Raw genomic sequence first — 16,572 nt, forward strand, 5'->3', positions numbered from 1 at the left:
GGCTGAGTTTGGTGTGGAAGAACTTGACTGGCCTGCACAGAGCCCTGAACTCAACCCCATCCAACACGTTTGGAATGATCTACAACGGAGATTTTGAATCAGGCCCTCTCGTCCAACATCAGTGTGTGACCTCACAAATGCTCTTCTGGATGAACGGGCAAAAATTCCCACAGACACACTCCAAAATCTTGTAGAAAGCTTTCTCAGAGGAGTGGAAGCTGTTCTCACTGCAAAGGGGGGACCAACTCCATATTAATGTCTACAGATTTACACTGGGATGTTATAAAAGCTCCTGTGTAGGAAGCCCAATATTTAACTTCTTTGTCCCCCTGCCACTCAGCAGATTATAAGAATTGCATCCTATATATGAGGAGCAAAGAGGACAGTTATACCACATTAACAGGTTTGTGAATAAAGACAGCCACAATGATGAGCCTTGTTAATCCCGCCGAGAACCATTCAAAGACAGTGGAAGCAATCCTTGCATTCATCACTGTTACAGACTGCAACCTCATCCCGACCTGCGAGAGGCAGCACTGAGCCGCAAGGCGTCTAGCCTGCCGGAAATGCGTAAGAGGAAGAAGGGAAAGAAGAAGAAAACAGGCGGCTGGCTTTGAAACCATGGCGTCCAGAACGGCAGGGACAGCTTCAAGTAGTGGCAGAGATACATGTGCCGATGGAAAGAGGTTGGTATATGTCTTTTATCGATCTATAGATATCTCTCATCTGTCATCGCGTTTCCTTCTTTAGTTAAAGTGTTGCGTACTGTGGCTGCTAGTCCTGTAACATTCAAGAGGGTGTGACTCAGGGGTCGATTGCCTGACTAACGTTTTGTTTTCATCAGTTGTTTTATTTAATTTGTAAAATACTTAACATAAGCATTGTATATTTCTAGTCCAGACGCTTGAGGGCTGTAAGTTGTCTGTGTGTACACTTCAGCCATTATGAACCGCAGCGTCATGGCTAACCTGAAGTGTTTACAGACCATAATTCACTCACCATGCCTAACCAAAGGAAGGTCAGCTTCTGCACTGTCGATTTGACTGACATTTTTCTACATGTTTTTTTTTTTTACCGTCAGCTCTAAAGGTGCGAACAGCAAAGCCAACAACAACAACGGCGCTAAGAAGAAAACAAAACGTGAGTAAACGAAACGGCTCATCATAAAGCACGCACCGAGAAACCATAAACTGGGCACAGTACATAGAGTTTTTTTTTTGTTTGTTTGTTTTGTTTTTTAGATTAGGCAATTATGAACCAACAATTTGCATGAAAAATTCCTCATAATGTAATTATCCTGAGTTATTATCTTTCCCCGTTAGCAAGTGGGACTGTTGTCAAGTCTCGGTATCTGCAGGCTGTTGAGAAGACATCTCTTTCAAAGGTAATGCTCTTTTGGTGATTTTTTTTTTTTTTTTTCCACCATTCACCAGTGGTCATGTGGTCTAATTTTAATTTGTAAAGCACCAGATTGACCTTACCTGCCAATTTATCTATATTGCTAGATAAGATTTTTCAGATTTTGTCCTGCTTCACCTGTGTATGGACATGTCAAGTGCTCAGAGAGTGTATTGTGTGTGTTGTGTTGTCATCTGTCCTGTACATACTTGTGTCTCTCATTGCACCCCGCATCCGTTCACAGAGTAACTCGCTGACTAATGAGTCCATCAGCGTGCCACCGAGGCCTTCCTCACCCAAACCTAAATGTGTCAAACCAAAAGTGGGCACTCCACCGAGACGCTCAGTGGCCCCGCAGGCCCCTCCAACATGTAAGCGTTCTTCTACTGAAAAGTGGGAATTTGTTTCTGTACAGCGGCTGCTATTTTCCCAGAATGGTTAGATTTACCAAAATATTAATTGTGAGATGAAATGGGTTTGCACTTTAATTGTAAAGCATGCTATGGCATCGATATGCATAGATTATGATGAAATTATATTGTTGATCTTGTGATCTTGTGCTTAAGCCCTGTTGTGCAAAAATTTAAACCTATCAGACAACTGAAATGAGAAGTTGAATTGACTTCTGCTCTTGTTTCCCCACAGCAATGTCTTGTCTGCTTGAGCCTTCAGTGTTGGGGAAAAGTTTTCTGCAGTCCACTTTCTCAGATGGACACTGCATTCGACCAGATTTTGATGTTTCTGTCATTCAAGGTAAACAGTCAAAGCCCTCAAAGCTAGAGATTGAGTAACAAATGGGACTGTGTTGCATGCTGTAACATTTTTCTTATTACTTATCTAAGATAAGACAGTGAAACAAAAAGCCGAGAGAAACCCAGAGGATGTGAGGATGGAAATATTCCTGTTGTCCTACCTCACAGCTAAGGTACTGTATTAGTGGGTAACTAACCGCTGAAAACAGATCCTAATGTATATACGTTGTTAAAAAGGGGCCCTTTTACTGAAGCTTTACCTAGTATTTGGATCTATTTATGCAGTTGTGTTACCATGCATATGAGTCAATGAACATCATCTCACCATAATCTCATGCCTTACATGATATGGAAGATGGAACACAACACTCTGAAGCTGCGGGCTGAGGCAGAGGCAAAGCTCCTGCAGGAAATGGAGGAACAAGAGAGGCTCTATAATGAAGTCCAGGAGAAGAAGCGGCAGTACCTCCTCATGGAGAGGGACAGACAGAGGAACGAATTATTGGATTTACAGGTTCGTCATTTTTTTCCCCCGTGTATGATGTTTAAGTGAATTTTATGTGACTACTAGAGCTGTGCAGTCTCTTATATCAATATTGTGATATGACACCAGATATTGTATGGGGTTTTGGATATGTAATAGCATGATATGCCATAAGTGTTACAGGTTTTAAAGGCTACCTTACAATAAGGGCTACAATCTTCTGAACTGATTACACTGTTCTAGCTGTTCCTGTTTTTGTCTTTACCTGCTTGGTCATCATAATCACATTCAGTTCACAAACAAATTTATCAACAATGTCTTATATGGGAATATATTTAAAAGCACAAAATAGTCCTTCCAATATCGTCTGAGCATCGATATCAAAGTATTTGATTGAAGACTTTGTAATATTTGATTTTGTTAGTGACCATGATTTTAATAAAAGGTATTTTTAACATAATAAATTTTTGAGATACTTTGAAATACTTCAGTGAGACAAGAATATGGATTTGCCCTGTACTTAGCAGACACAGTGTGAGTATCATCTATTTGCTAACTCAGTCACTTCTGCTTTCTACTGGGTTCCTGCGCAGGGCTTAGAACGTATGGAATATTAGGTAAACTCATTTATGACCATGTCCAGTTAAAATATAAAAAGAGAAGACCATAATGGGGGAAAATATACTAAAAAAATCACTGGCACACCATAAACCCCTAAGAGAAACTGTGTATATCAGCCACACAGGTATAATAATTAGCCTGTAATATCTATATTGACAGTATGACTGTTAATATAGACATTAATTGTCGTCAATCATTGTAAAATTTTGAGAAAGTAATTTGAAATCTGTAAAACTGCACCCTGGAGAAGCATAGAATTATATGTACTGTGTTTCCATGAATTGACAGCAAGTTTTTGATTTTCATCCTTGCTTTATTATCATTTTCTGTCAGATTGCTGCATTGACTCCTGTGGCAGAGGCTGCCAAGCAGTTCACGAAGGAGTACAAATCTTTTGCCTCAGCCATTGACACCACCCGCCATGAGCTGCCTGTCAAGAACTTCCACATTGAGGGGGACCAAAGGCAGTTCCTGGGTTGGTGTTGACATGTTCAAAAGCGTATTATGGAAATCAAAATAAAGGTCATCCAAATTAATGGAGTGTGAAGTAACAGTGTCCTGATTAATGGAAAATGCTTTGTAGAGTATGTGAGAGAAAAGGCACTAAATAGCACATATTTGTTTTGTAGAACATCATTATAAAATATATTGCTATTCACTGCTTTCAGATAAAGCGGAGGCTTGCCTGAAGGAGACTGAGAGGCTGCTGGAGGAGTGCACACAAGGAGATCAGCAGCACAACAGCACCTGTGTAGAGTGCCTGAGAGACATGAAAATGACCTCCAAGGACATCAGCCAGCAGCTTTCAGGGTATGAACGTTTAAAAAAAAAAAAATAATAATAATAATAAAGTGACTCCTGTTCTGTATTCTGTCTGTGAGCCCTGCTGCAAGGAGGGCTTTAATAATCATATTTAATTAGTATTTAGTAATTTAGTATTTAATAATCATAGCAGCTTAGACATCACATTTCACAAGTTTCATATGGGAGTTTGTTTTTGCAGCGCTTGGACTCACGTTGTTGTCTTGTGTCTCATGCAGAGCTTTTTCAGAGCTGCTGGAGCTGTCATCCTCAGTCTGCCGCCACACGGTGCTCTGCCAGCAGGCCCTGGAGGAGGAGCAGCTCTGTACAACCAGAGCCCAGGAGCTGTACTGCCCCGGACAGTGAAAGATACCACATGGCATGGGATGCACTTTGTATATATTTTGTAAATTTAGAATGATACTGTTTTAATAACTGTAACTTTACTAATGAATAAAGCCGTTTATGAACATGCTCGTTTTTATATTTGTGCTGCTGCTGTTTCCCGACTTGTTAATATTATCGATTAAACCATCTGTGACAACACAGACAATAATGTTTGTCTGGGGATGCATAGTGTAACAGCTTCTACATCATCAGAGTAAATTGATGTTTAACATAGGCAGGTAACTAAAAAAGCAAAGTTGTAAGGACAGTCTCACCCAAATCAAAATATATTGGAGACTAAAATTAATGGGTTTTAACTGGTGGTGAGTGAAATCACTGAGTTCATTGCAGCTGAAAACCATGTTGTAGCCGGAAGTCATACTATTGGTGGAAATATAAATATTTATGTCATACAGTTTAAATCTAAACAAAGCTAATGAACTATTGGAAGAAGAGTGTTTATTGTGATATAAATTAATAAAATGTATTAATTCTTAAATGAGCAGACCATAAAAGTGAAGCGGAATAAATCGGAAACCTGGCGCAAATTTGTAGACCAATAGGATTCAAGTAACTGTCGCCAAATCCGGATGTGACGTTACATTAAAAAAAAACAGACAAGCTGCCATTGGTGGATTCTGATAGGTGACGGCAGTTGCTGCGAATAATGAGTAACAGGAGAACCTCTCGTCGCATGTGAGTTATTTTTTTTTTCCATACAAAGTGACATTGTCTCAACATTTGACCTGAAGTTAAGTCGTCTGTTGAATGTTATTAGCTTGGTTTATGCGCCGCGTCAGTCCCTTTGTGTCCACAGCTAGCACAGCGACAAGAGATACAAAACGTATGCATCCTCTGATGTCGGTAATGTTAGCCTGGCTGCTAACCGCTTGGCAGTGGTGCTGGTCAGTAACGTTACAGGCTGGAGATGAGTTGTGCCAGAACACACAGGGATTAATGTTTGAGATAATCTAAACAAAGTGATTCATGCATTATTGAAGTTCTGTGAGAAAAGTCCACGGAGGTCCACGGAGCTAGTTTGAGGCCAGGCTACTGTTAAATGTTCAATTACTCATAGCTAACTGGAGGATTTGTACTGTTTGGCTGCCGGAGGATATATTTACCATAAACAACGTACTACATTAAAGTTTAAAGGTAAAACTTGACGAATAGGTATTTTAAATCAATAAACAAGCATAAGTACAAGTGTATATTTAGGAAAAAATACTCTCCTCTATACAAAACGAACATGGTTGTGTTGCACTGATTCGAAACTATGGAAATTGGAACCAGAGAAACAATAATAACATCAAACAATCATACAGGTTTGGGGAATATTGCACTAGGTTCCAGAATATAAGTAGATATGAATATGGAGAATGATGAACTTGGGTTTCGAGTTGATTATTTAAAAAGTGTAGGTAATGTTAGGTGCAGATGCTAGATATCAGCAGTTGTGATGCCATGGTTGCCCATTATGGTGACAGTGTGAAACCTTTGTTATCACTGATGAGTGAAGAAGCTGTAGTGTTTTCTTGTTTCAGATCATATGTGATTCTTCAGCTTTTATCTATAACCAATCTCTTCCTCATAAGCAGCTCCCACTCTCAAAGGAGGGGCCCACCTGCAGGGAGAGAGTGGAGAAAGAACCAGGGAACATGGCGAAGCCAAGGAGAAACAGCGATGAAAGAGGCAGAGGAGGAGAAACCTGGATGTCAGGAGCAGGAAACTGTGCCCAGGGGCTCCTGCCAGTCCATGTGCCCTCTCCGTGAGCTGCGTGAAAGAGAGGCACAAAAGCGACTGCATCGCTTTGAGATTTTGGAAGGTACTGAGAAAGATCGACGGCCCAGGGCAGATCCCTCGCGTATTGTGAAGGAGTACTCCAGACCAGCGGCTGGGAAAGACTCCACGATCCCCACTGACCTGCGTCCACCTGCTGTGCTTCTAAAGACTGTGTGTTATCTGATTGATGATGTTGCTGCCTCCCCCAGTCTCCATCCTTGGACTGAGGCTAGTAGTATCTTACTAACTAAACCCCAATGTTGGCTAGATTGTTGATTAGTGAGTGATATACAGGACCCTGAAAATGATATGTTAACCCAAAATTACAAAGGATCTTGGCTGAAGAGGTGTTTCCACACACAAATCCTCGATATGAAAGGGACTAAATAAGAAAAACCTTACAGTATCTTTTCTCAAAGCTGATCATGAATTAGCTTTCAGATGGTGTTTTTGAAATGTTTCTGAACTCAAACTTCAGCCTTTATCTTTATCAATGGCTACAAAAAGGGTTTAAATATCTTTGCATAATCATAAGTGAAACTTAAAAATAAGGGAACTCTTGGTTTCTGGGCTATTATTAGTAAATCTAACCCTAACCCTAATGCCAAACTTTTGTTCTAGCCCAGTAATAGTATTGTATATAAATGTTATGGCAAAGTTTTTTCACAGAAAACAAACAAACAAAAATCTTAGCAATAGGAGACAATAAACAGAGTTATAAAAATAAAAACTCTATTTAGACAGTTTTATAAGAGGTATGTGGCTTACTGCTGTCATTATTTCTATCAGGCCTCAACTAAATATTTTTTTTTTGCTAAGCTGCTTATGTTTGGTCATTTACACTTGTAAGCTGGACTAGGTTTAATTTCCAGCCCCAATACCTTTCATGCTGCCCATCACTACGCTTTTACTTTTCTTGTTCCCTTGTGGTTATTGTTGCATCAAATTGCATTGATGACAGACTTTTGGTATCATTTTTATCCCCGCGCACCTTTTTATTGATAATTTCCCATGAAATAAAAGGGAACTTTGATAAACCTTTGATGGTTGTAACTCTTGCCTTGGAGCTGGTGCAGAGTAACAGCCTGTAATTATGTGCTTACTCTTCCCTTGTTGGTTTGTGTTCCAGGTGTACAACTTTGTCTTTGATCGGCTGCGTAGTGTGAAGCAGGACATGATCATACAGAGAGTGTCTGGGCTGGAGAGCATGACCATCCTGGAGCTCACAGTGCGTTTCCTCATCTATGCCTCCTACCGTCTTTGTGGTGAGCCCCTGCGGCTCTATGACCCACGCATCAATGACACACACCTCCAGGAGAGCCTGAGCTGGCTGCTGGACTGCTATGCCACTGGAGCGGGCCCGCACCCCAACCAGGAGGAGTTCCAGGCTCTTAGTCTGCTGTACAACTTGGGTTGGTTACTTTGCTTTGGCATTGTTAGATTTGCATGTATGTACAAGAATTGTACATACAATTAGTTGTTCAAAGGTTAAAGAAGCAGGCTGTTGACTTCAAAGTTGCCATCTAAAAATTGCCTTGCCAGATGGGAAAAATGAAACAGAAGCACTCTGTGTTCCCTCAGCACCTACAGTCCATATCCCCTTGAGCAAAGCACTTAACCAATAATTGCTTTTGGGTGGCTCACTGGCAACAGGACTGGCATTTCTGTGAGCAGCTCCCAAGTGTTAATGTGTATAACTGCGAAGAATGGCACTGATCAATGAGTATGTCTAAACAGCAGTTTGTTTCCTGAATAAATAAATACTGGATAACAAAAACAGTGTATCCCCACTGACAGGTTTTGACACATGGTGAGATTTTGTTGATTTCTTATACAAAAGCCAAGAACTGCAGTGGAATAAATTTGATATAAAACTTACTATGAACTCACATGTAAAAGTCATGTTTTTAAAAGGCACTTTAAAGCTTAATTGCCTAAAAGATGTATTTGATAACATGATCAGGATTATTTCCCTACTTGGGATTATAAAGTGTGTTCACATTTGAGGTTATTAATGCTGTTTCCCTCTCTCGCTCAGGTTCAACCCGAGCCATGCAGCACGCCATGGAGCTCCCTGAGCGGCTCCGTAACTCTCCTACCGTCAGCCTTGCCCTGTCCATCAGCCGGGCTTTCCTGGAGAGAAATCCTGTACGTCTGCTCCGACTGTCCCAGAAGCTGAACTTCCTGCAGAGCTGTGCCCTGCACCGGCACCTGGGGACGTGTTGCAGAGACCTTCTGCTCATCTACAGCCACGGACACAGCAGCCGCAACTGTCGCTTCCCCCTGAACAGGCTGGCTGAGCTCCTGGCTCTGGAAAGGTCGCTCACAGCCCAACTCTGTCAAACCTATGGAGTGGAAGTCAACCAGGACAACCAAGTGGTCTTCTCTAAAACTGCATTCACTGAGCCTGAACAAGGGAAACTGCACTGCGAACTGTATCACAACAAAGTGGCTGAGAAGCAGAGAGACCTCACCGTTGGAAGTGTTATTCATGGTTACACTTGAGATGAATTAATGGAGTAATAGACCTTTCTCACAGCAGCCATTTTAATCTGAAATAGCAGGGTAAACACAGGTTCTGTTGCATTGTTTTCTGTGAACAGTACCAGGACTGTTTACGGACATTACGGGTCTGCAACTGGGGCTCTTGTGTTGAAGGGGCTGCCCTCCACACTCTGTCACCCCGCTGCCTTACAACACTGGATGTCTTTTTTTGGTTAATTGTATGAACAATTGAATGCAAGGTTTGTGCCTGAAGTTTTAAAATGTGAACCACTTTGGTATTTATAGTGTTCAAACATTGTGTTGTTGAATTTTCCCAACAGAGTTCCTGAAATAGTCCATAAAACATGGTGTGGCTCAAACAGTTCTCAGTTCTTGCCCATGCATTACCTCAATAAATAAAACAATAAATTTCAATAAAAAATGTGATGTCTTATCCATAAGTACTGTATCTTGGCCTTTTATTTGACCCCTTTTCTAGATGTATGTAAGCCTAGTGGCCACTTGAGGGCGCCAGGAGACAGCAGAGAGCACGAACGCAACCCTGAAGCAACAGAGAAGCTAAGTGACAAATTTTTCCAAATAATCCTACACACAAAGTGTTCACCCTGATGATTTTTATGTAACCTTTTGCAGTGTGTGAGGCATCGATGCTCTTCAAAAGAAAGCGTTTAAATGCTAGTTGGCACACGCAACCGCTTTTGAAAACTAACATGAAAAAAGGTTAATGTGAGACGTCCGGGTAATTTATAGTTGCTAAAGTGCAGGCTATATGCTGCTGCTTACACGGATCAAGACCCTAGCGCTCTTGCTTTGGGAGCCGAGGACTGAGCGGAGGGATTGAGTGGATGAAGTGCAGGGCGACACTGATCGCCTCCTGACTCGCTACTATAGGAACTAAAAAAAAAAAAAAAAAAAAAAAAAAACCAGAGCAACTTCAAAGGGATGACCAGGCACTACCAGAGAAGCAAAGAGTAGCAGCGAGGGATTTAACATTTTAAGCATTTCCTACAGTGAAACATTTGTGTGCGCTCAAGTGGGAGGACGCTTGTAATTTGTAATGCTGAAATATGAGAGAACGGAACCGGGGCGGATGAAGGCACATGGGAGAGGACTGTCCCTGCGCTTTGGGCTCTGAAAGAGAAAAAAATCGATTTACTTGGGATTGGATTTGGCGAAGTGGGATGATAAAAAACTTTATCATTGGTTCCCGGCGAAACTGCACACCTATCATACCAGCAAGCCTCAATGGATAGACCGCTGTAGACATAGTGACTGGTGAAAGTTCATTTAAGTTTTTTTTTTCTTGCTAGAGTTACTTGATCCAACCTCCCTCATAGGGGAGAGCGAGATATCTACCAATATCTCGGCTACTGAGGCCAAAATGTTGAGGATCTCTTTGACAGCTTTGAGTCTTTCATGGACTTTGATCATCTGCAACGCGAACCGAGCTTATGCACAAGAAAGACAGTAAGTTTGTGGCATTTTGTTGTCTTTGAAGTCTGATGCAGTGCTTTGATAGTCACTTGTGTTAGGCTGGTATGCGTTTCCGATTCTTTGAATACATTCATGTATAAAATTACTGTCAGCATTGGAAATGTAACGAGTATGGTGCAACAAGACTAATTGTCCAAATGGTCTGTGGTCATGTTAGATTGCAACCACATAGCTCCCTATAGCGAGCCTTACGCAATATTATTAATTTATGTCTTAGTTACTCCTTATAGTCATGCACTGATTCCAGCCTGTGTTATCAAAGAAGATTTCAATCTAAGTGGTGACTGAATGTGTCTTGCTTTTCATTGCAGTCCTCTCTAAAAGACATTATGTTGTTACAACACCTTGCCACTCATGGTCTTCTTAGACTTATTCATTCATAGTTAGATGCTACTGACTTTCTGGGCAAAATTTAGCAGTTGGATGAAGTGGTTTATGGTTTTATGGATAAGGAGCGTGCATGGCTACTGGTGTTCTGGTTGCCCATGAATGGAAAGTATGCAGCTTTTGGAGAGGTTTCCTCATGTCCATTGAGATAATAGCTCCTGGGTTTGGCAATGGACGCCTCAGTTTATTCAGTTTATCCCTCTAGTCAGAGAGGCCAAAGAGATAAATTTGACTTTGGGCTCTTTGATGTTATCAGTCAGGCTGCTGTCAGCGGGGTGCTGCTTGAGGGCTTAATCCTGACCTGAGGAGAGCTGTGTTAAGTTGTGTTAATAATTGAAGAGTTGCAAGCTATTCTGCCAGGTTGTCCAGAGGGAAGGGAGGGAACGCAGCAGCTCAGTGTAGAAAATAGACAGGACTGACTGACTAAAACAGGCTTGACTTACAAATGGGAGCTCAAATCCCTCTCAAGAACCACACAGCTCTGAGAGTGAGAAGGTGGGAACATCAAGTCATGTGACTGATATTAAAATAAAAAAAAAAAAATGTAGAACTGAGTGACTAATAAAGACTTGACTTACAAAGGAGAGCACAAATCCTTCTCAGGCACTGAACGGCTTTCAGCTGAGGAGCAAAGTTGGGCAAAACAATGAGAGCTTGAGTGCATCAAGCCGTGTGATTGAAATAAGCATGGTCACCACCACCTGATCCAGGCTCATCAAAGAGCTGGTTAAACTTACTGTAGATCAAACGCAGAGAGTCAATTTCCTCGTATTATCTTCCTATTCCCAAAGCCTTATTTTCCAGGGGATTTTCTCATGACTTTCTCTCTCAGGAACTGCTGTTGCCTCCGGCTCCCAGCACAGTAATGCCAACCACCTGATCCCACTGTCAGGCATGCAGTAGGGTTTGTGCTGGAGGCTTTGCTCAATCAGAATTTGTGTGATCTTCAGCTAGGTTTTTGGGGAGTGCTCCAATATTAGACATCTTGTCCTGTTAAAAAAAACAAAAACAAAACAAAACATCATGATGCGGAATAACTGAGTTGAACCTGTGCTCCTGCATTGGGGCATCTTGTTAAATCATTAAAAAAAATATTAATCATCAAATCACAGAGAAGATCTTGTGGCTCACAATGTCTTAACACACATTTGTGGACTGCTTATGCCTTACTCAAATCAGCATATGCTCATGAATAATATATAATAAGTGAATTATACTCATACACACCACATGTCATTTGGTGGACACTTATCCACAGTACCATTCCCTTTTCTTAGCAAAGGAACCCGCAGAGGGACACACATCCCTGACAGCGGCGTTGTTAGTGCCATGCTCGACCCATTGAAATGACCAGGGCCAGCCTAACAAGAGCACCTATTATTCTACCTTTGCTAGTCAGGAGATATAACTGTGCCAGATGGCATAGCCTTTCGCCCAAGGTAAACGTTAAATTGGGCTTTTTTGTCGACTGTTTATATGCATCAAAGAATGACCTTTGCTCTGTGACCTCAGTGACAGCCGCCTTCCCTCAATTAAATGTCAGAGTGACTGTGTGGAATCTCGGTCGTTATTTTTCAAAACAGACACCAAGGTTCTGTCAGAGGTGCCAGACCACCCAAAGAGAACGCTAAAGCAGAAAGCTCATTGGCCAACAGGTAGCGTGTTCCTGGTAACCATGCAATTAAACCTGATCTCACTGCACAAATCCATGTGGAATGTGCCTGCTTGTGTGTGTGTGTGTGTGTGTGTGTGTGTGTGTGTGTGCGTGCGTGCGCACGTGCATATCAGAGTGCAAGTGTGAGAGGGAAATGTGAGTTTTCATTTCATTCATCTATATCGTTTGCAGCAAAGCAATCTGATTTTGAAGTCATCTGCAGTGCTGCGCCAAGATTCTCAAAACAAAGCTACATTTATCTTGCCCCCATTCTCTTACAGTCATGAATAGTAAGCGATCGTTGTGTTTGGATGCTTTCAGAAAACATGGCACTGCGATGTACTATACATCTTGATATGCACCATATATTTACCCTCAATTTTCTGTCTTCCCTCTCCTTGTTTTCTCTCACCTTTGAACCTCCATCAACGATGTCCATCACCTCTCTCTTCTTTGTCATACTTCTTTCCCTCCCCTATTTATATTGTCTGGTCTCCTTCCATTTCACCTCTCTCCATCCTTTCTTTCTCTCTTGCCCCCCTCCATGCCTCTCCCTTTTTCCATCTCTCCTCTGCTCCTCTCTCCACCTCGCTCTGCTGCTCTCCTCTCGATTGGCCAATCAGGGGTTACCTGGTCGCTGCCCCCTCGGTGTTTCGAGCTGGCGTGGAGGAGAGCGTGAGTGTGACCATCTTCAATGCAAAGTCAGAAACACGTGTCCAGGTGCAGCTGTCGGTGAAGGGAGAGACGGTGGCCCACAGCCATGGCTCAATGCTTGGTGAGAACAAACTGTGAAGCTGTGATCACACTGGCACAGTGGATTCATGTTGAAAAAGAACAAAATGCATTTTGAAAACAAAATAGCCAGCGTAGTCCACCCTTTTTTTTTTGTTGGTTTTGTGACTGTATATGTTGAAGAGTGGCAGTGGAGAGAAATGCGGCGGAGCCACATGAGCCAGGAGTGGAAATTATGCAGAGTACATGTTGTTTGCACTTACTAATTGAGCTATTTGGGTGTCCCTTAATGTGATTTACTAGAAGGGTCTTGATATCACGCAGGCACACACACGCACGCAGCATGAACCTGATTTGACCGATGCCCTGAGTGTGTGATCCTGACCAGCCAGGATTCTCGTGGACGTTATCTTCAGTTGGAGGCTTTGTGGCATCAGCTCCACCCATCCTACCAGACCCCTAATGTATACATATACTATATGATTTGTTTGACAGCAACACTGATAGATGGGGTCGACTCTGCTTCGGAGTGGCATAGAGACAGGCTGCAGCTGGATTTCCTGTTAACCTCGTCTGAACAGCTCCAGTCAAACTGAGCCACAGCCTGTTAGCACTTGTAATATTAGATAATATTAGTGTTGTTCAGATGGGTGGCATAACAACTGAGTTGTGTTATAAGGCATATGGTGTGGGTGGAAAAAATGTTTAGCCTTAGTCAAGCTGTCCCACACAAATGTAGAAAAATAGGCAATACAATAACATTGTGCTTGAATTTTTTTTTTTTTTTTTTTTTTCAGTTCAAGGGTGCATGTCAGTACATGAATCTGTGAAATAAAACAATCTATCTATATATAAGTATAAAGGTTTTTTATGTGGAAATATTTTCCATTTTGTCTCTGTTCTATTTCAGACAAAGGCACCATCAAACTAAAGGTGAGTCTAGATTTCTGGAGTTTGCATGTTCTTTTTTTTTTTTTCAGCTGAGATTGCTGAATTGTATCCTATGGACACGCTGGTTTCCAGAGATCTTTAAAATGCACGGAAATGTTTAGTGGCGACAGCTGCACAGTAGTGAGAGCCCCCTTGTCCGTTTGTGCACATTCCTCAGGCAACATGCAAATCAACACTACCATTATTTGTAATGCAACATCTGTCTCTGCACATTCATTGGGAATAAGGTAACAGCCTCAATATAATATGCAACAGCTGTTGACGTGCATGTATGGTCCGCCGCCCCTGAAGGCTGGAGTAGATCAATCTAGTATGCACGACTCTATTCTTCCCCTCTCTCCTCTGCTTTCTCTCCCCTCCCTATAACCTCCACCCTCATTCTCATGAAATACAGTCATGTGCAGTGTGCTTTGTTATAGCTTGGCATCTTCCACTGGTCTTTAAATTGTGCTCATTGCAATGCTCTCGACTTGGTTTCCTAAAAATGTAACAGTCCTGATTCGAGGTGGGAGTCAACATCAACCAGTTGCTAGTAAATTCTGATTGGTGGTTAATAAGATGTCAGTTCAAATAGCCTCTTGGTAGATATTAAATTATGAAGGAGTTTAAAATACTGATTGACTGGTTATTTTTGGATTGGCCAGCCACTGCAGCAGGTAGAGCAAAACTTTCCCACAAGGCAGATTTGGATTCAAGGAAAAGTTCAGCCAAAATACCAAAAAAGATGTTTTCCTGCTTAACCTTAGTGCAGTTTATTCTTCCAGATTGTTTCGCTGTGATTTGGTGAGGTTTCCAGTCTGCTGCAGTTATTCCTGTGTCCTGGCACCCCAGTACAATGTGGCTGGACGGGTATTGTTTTGTGGAGCTCCAACTGTCAAAAATGTATGGATTAATGGATACCTGGCATAATGCATGACCCTCAGGGATGAAGACTTTTGTTGAGAACTATTTGTTGCTGAAAAACATGAGCAAACGGTATCTATCCTCCCACAGCAGGTACAAATTTGAGATTCATTTTACTGATGCTCTTCAGCTGGAAATAACAACTATACTCTTTGCTGCCAGGGATTGTGGATTATGTGGTTTGATCTCCACAAAAGAATATAGCTCCAGCCCCATTGTTTTGGGGTGGTGGGACACAGGGATTGTTGTGGCAGACTGGAAACCTCACCAAATCACACAGCAACTCTCTTGATGCTTGTTGTTCTTGTTGTTCTTGTTTGTTTGTGACTAGGTTCCCCCCGGGCTGAGAGGCCAGGCTCATCTGAAGGTGTGGGGGAACCGCCACCTCACTGAGGGAGGCTACATCTTCCACAACTACACCACCGTCACAGTGGAAAGCAAAGGCACAGCTGTCTTCATCCAGACTGACAAGCCCGTCTACAAACCCAAACATAAAGGTCCCCTCTTTACCCACCTGCTAGCCAATCAGTCACTGAATGTATGGAAATGCACAGAATCAAGGATCAGGTTAAGGGTCGTAACATAATATTGGGCTTCTCATATTCAGTCAAAGGAAAACTGACCAGATGCTGCTATGTTGATGCCGGGTTGGAACCACAATGTCCAGTTTAATGAAGAACCACTGTGGAAATCACTCCTAGACACACTATGAAAATAAGTCTTATGAGTTTATTACGTCATCCTGATAGTTATTATGCTCTTTGATAATGGGTATATTGCATTTTAACTTATCACATTACAGTAATTCAGTCAGTTCATTTAATCAATTGGGGCATGCAAGAGGATTTTAGAATTTGATCCTAGACCAGAAACTCATGGATTCAAACTAGGTTTTAAGAAACTGCTACACACTGTTCAAGTGGAACAAGGTTAATCTGTTGGAAGGATGGAAGCCTTCTGTATTTTAAAATGCTAATCCTGTACCTCTGGTTCTGTTTTTAGTGTTAATCAGAGTGTACACAGTCACCCCTGACCTGAGGCCAATGAATGACAAGGTAATGTGAATTCTCTGTCACATAAAACACACACAATCCTAAACTTATGTCTAAATAACAAATACAAAATTATCAGACCATGTCAAATCATAGGTTCATGTATTTTAATGGTGGTATGAACTCCAACTCTGACCTAAGACCTAAAGACCTAAAAAAGATAACACTTTCCAACTTCCTTTTAAAAAAGATTTCTCTAGTAGTGGCAAATGTATACTTGTACAATCCTCTGTTTACATTTTTCAATGAATACATGAACCTTTGATGCATCTACTCTTACACCTCAGCATTAGATGTAATATTTAGCATGAACATACTTTTTCCAGCCGTAATTGGGGGAATTAAGAGGGGAAAACCTAGTCTGCCGTGAATGCACAGAAATGTACAGTTACCTATTTACAGAAGCCAAGCTAGAGTCATTTCTGCTGGAATGTTAGCAATGGCTCCAAATATACCGTGCAACTGTGCAGACAGAAAGTTTATTGATGTTTGCAGCTATAAAGGTCTGCCGCTGGCAAAGGGCAGTGCTCACTTTCACAGATGGATGATTGTTGGACAGGGAAGGAGTGGGGTGAAGAGCAGGGAAGAAGGATAGGTTCCTCTTTGGCTTTGCAGATTTGATTTTATCCATGCCATTCTTAACTTTTTCTCTCCTCTTTTTTCTTTCTC

The 16,572-nt window shown here is 41.7% G+C and overlaps 3 protein-coding genes across 3 annotated transcripts in view; all 3 read left to right on the top strand.

Annotated features, from left to right (window-relative positions):
- The first annotated feature begins 540 nt into the window (after positions 1–540).
- Positions 541–4,533, top strand: haus8 (HAUS augmin like complex subunit 8). Its single transcript, XM_030049383.1, has 10 exons — positions 541–686; positions 1,082–1,140; positions 1,323–1,384; positions 1,643–1,769; positions 2,044–2,151; positions 2,241–2,323; positions 2,506–2,664; positions 3,589–3,730; positions 3,924–4,065; positions 4,296–4,533. The coding sequence occupies exons 1-10, from the start codon at positions 622–624 to the stop codon at positions 4,420–4,422; spliced, it is 1,074 nt and encodes a 357-aa protein (XP_029905243.1). The 5' UTR covers positions 541–621; the 3' UTR covers positions 4,423–4,533.
- Positions 4,534–5,017: 484 nt separating this feature from the next.
- Positions 5,018–9,148, top strand: sac3d1 (SAC3 domain containing 1). Its single transcript, XM_030049382.1, has 4 exons — positions 5,018–5,139; positions 6,042–6,453; positions 7,355–7,637; positions 8,264–9,148. The coding sequence occupies exons 1-4, from the start codon at positions 5,111–5,113 to the stop codon at positions 8,728–8,730; spliced, it is 1,191 nt and encodes a 396-aa protein (XP_029905242.1). The 5' UTR covers positions 5,018–5,110; the 3' UTR covers positions 8,731–9,148.
- A 123-nt stretch (positions 9,149–9,271) lies between these two features.
- cpamd8 (C3 and PZP like alpha-2-macroglobulin domain containing 8) overlaps positions 9,272–16,572 on the top strand; it is a 49,544-nt gene continuing 42,243 nt past the window's right edge. Inside the window, exons 1-5 of the mRNA XM_030049381.1 lie at positions 9,272–10,197; positions 12,889–13,040; positions 13,908–13,930; positions 15,183–15,348; positions 15,854–15,906. Of these exons, the coding sequence (XP_029905241.1) occupies positions 10,112–10,197; positions 12,889–13,040; positions 13,908–13,930; positions 15,183–15,348; positions 15,854–15,906 (480 nt within the window). The 5' untranslated portion in view covers positions 9,272–10,111. The remainder of the gene's footprint in view (positions 10,198–12,888; positions 13,041–13,907; positions 13,931–15,182; positions 15,349–15,853; positions 15,907–16,572) is intronic.

This window comes from Myripristis murdjan, chromosome 4 (genome assembly GCF_902150065.1).
Source record: "Myripristis murdjan chromosome 4, fMyrMur1.1, whole genome shotgun sequence".
In the NCBI taxonomy this organism is placed as follows: Eukaryota; Metazoa; Chordata; class Actinopteri; order Holocentriformes; family Holocentridae; genus Myripristis; species Myripristis murdjan.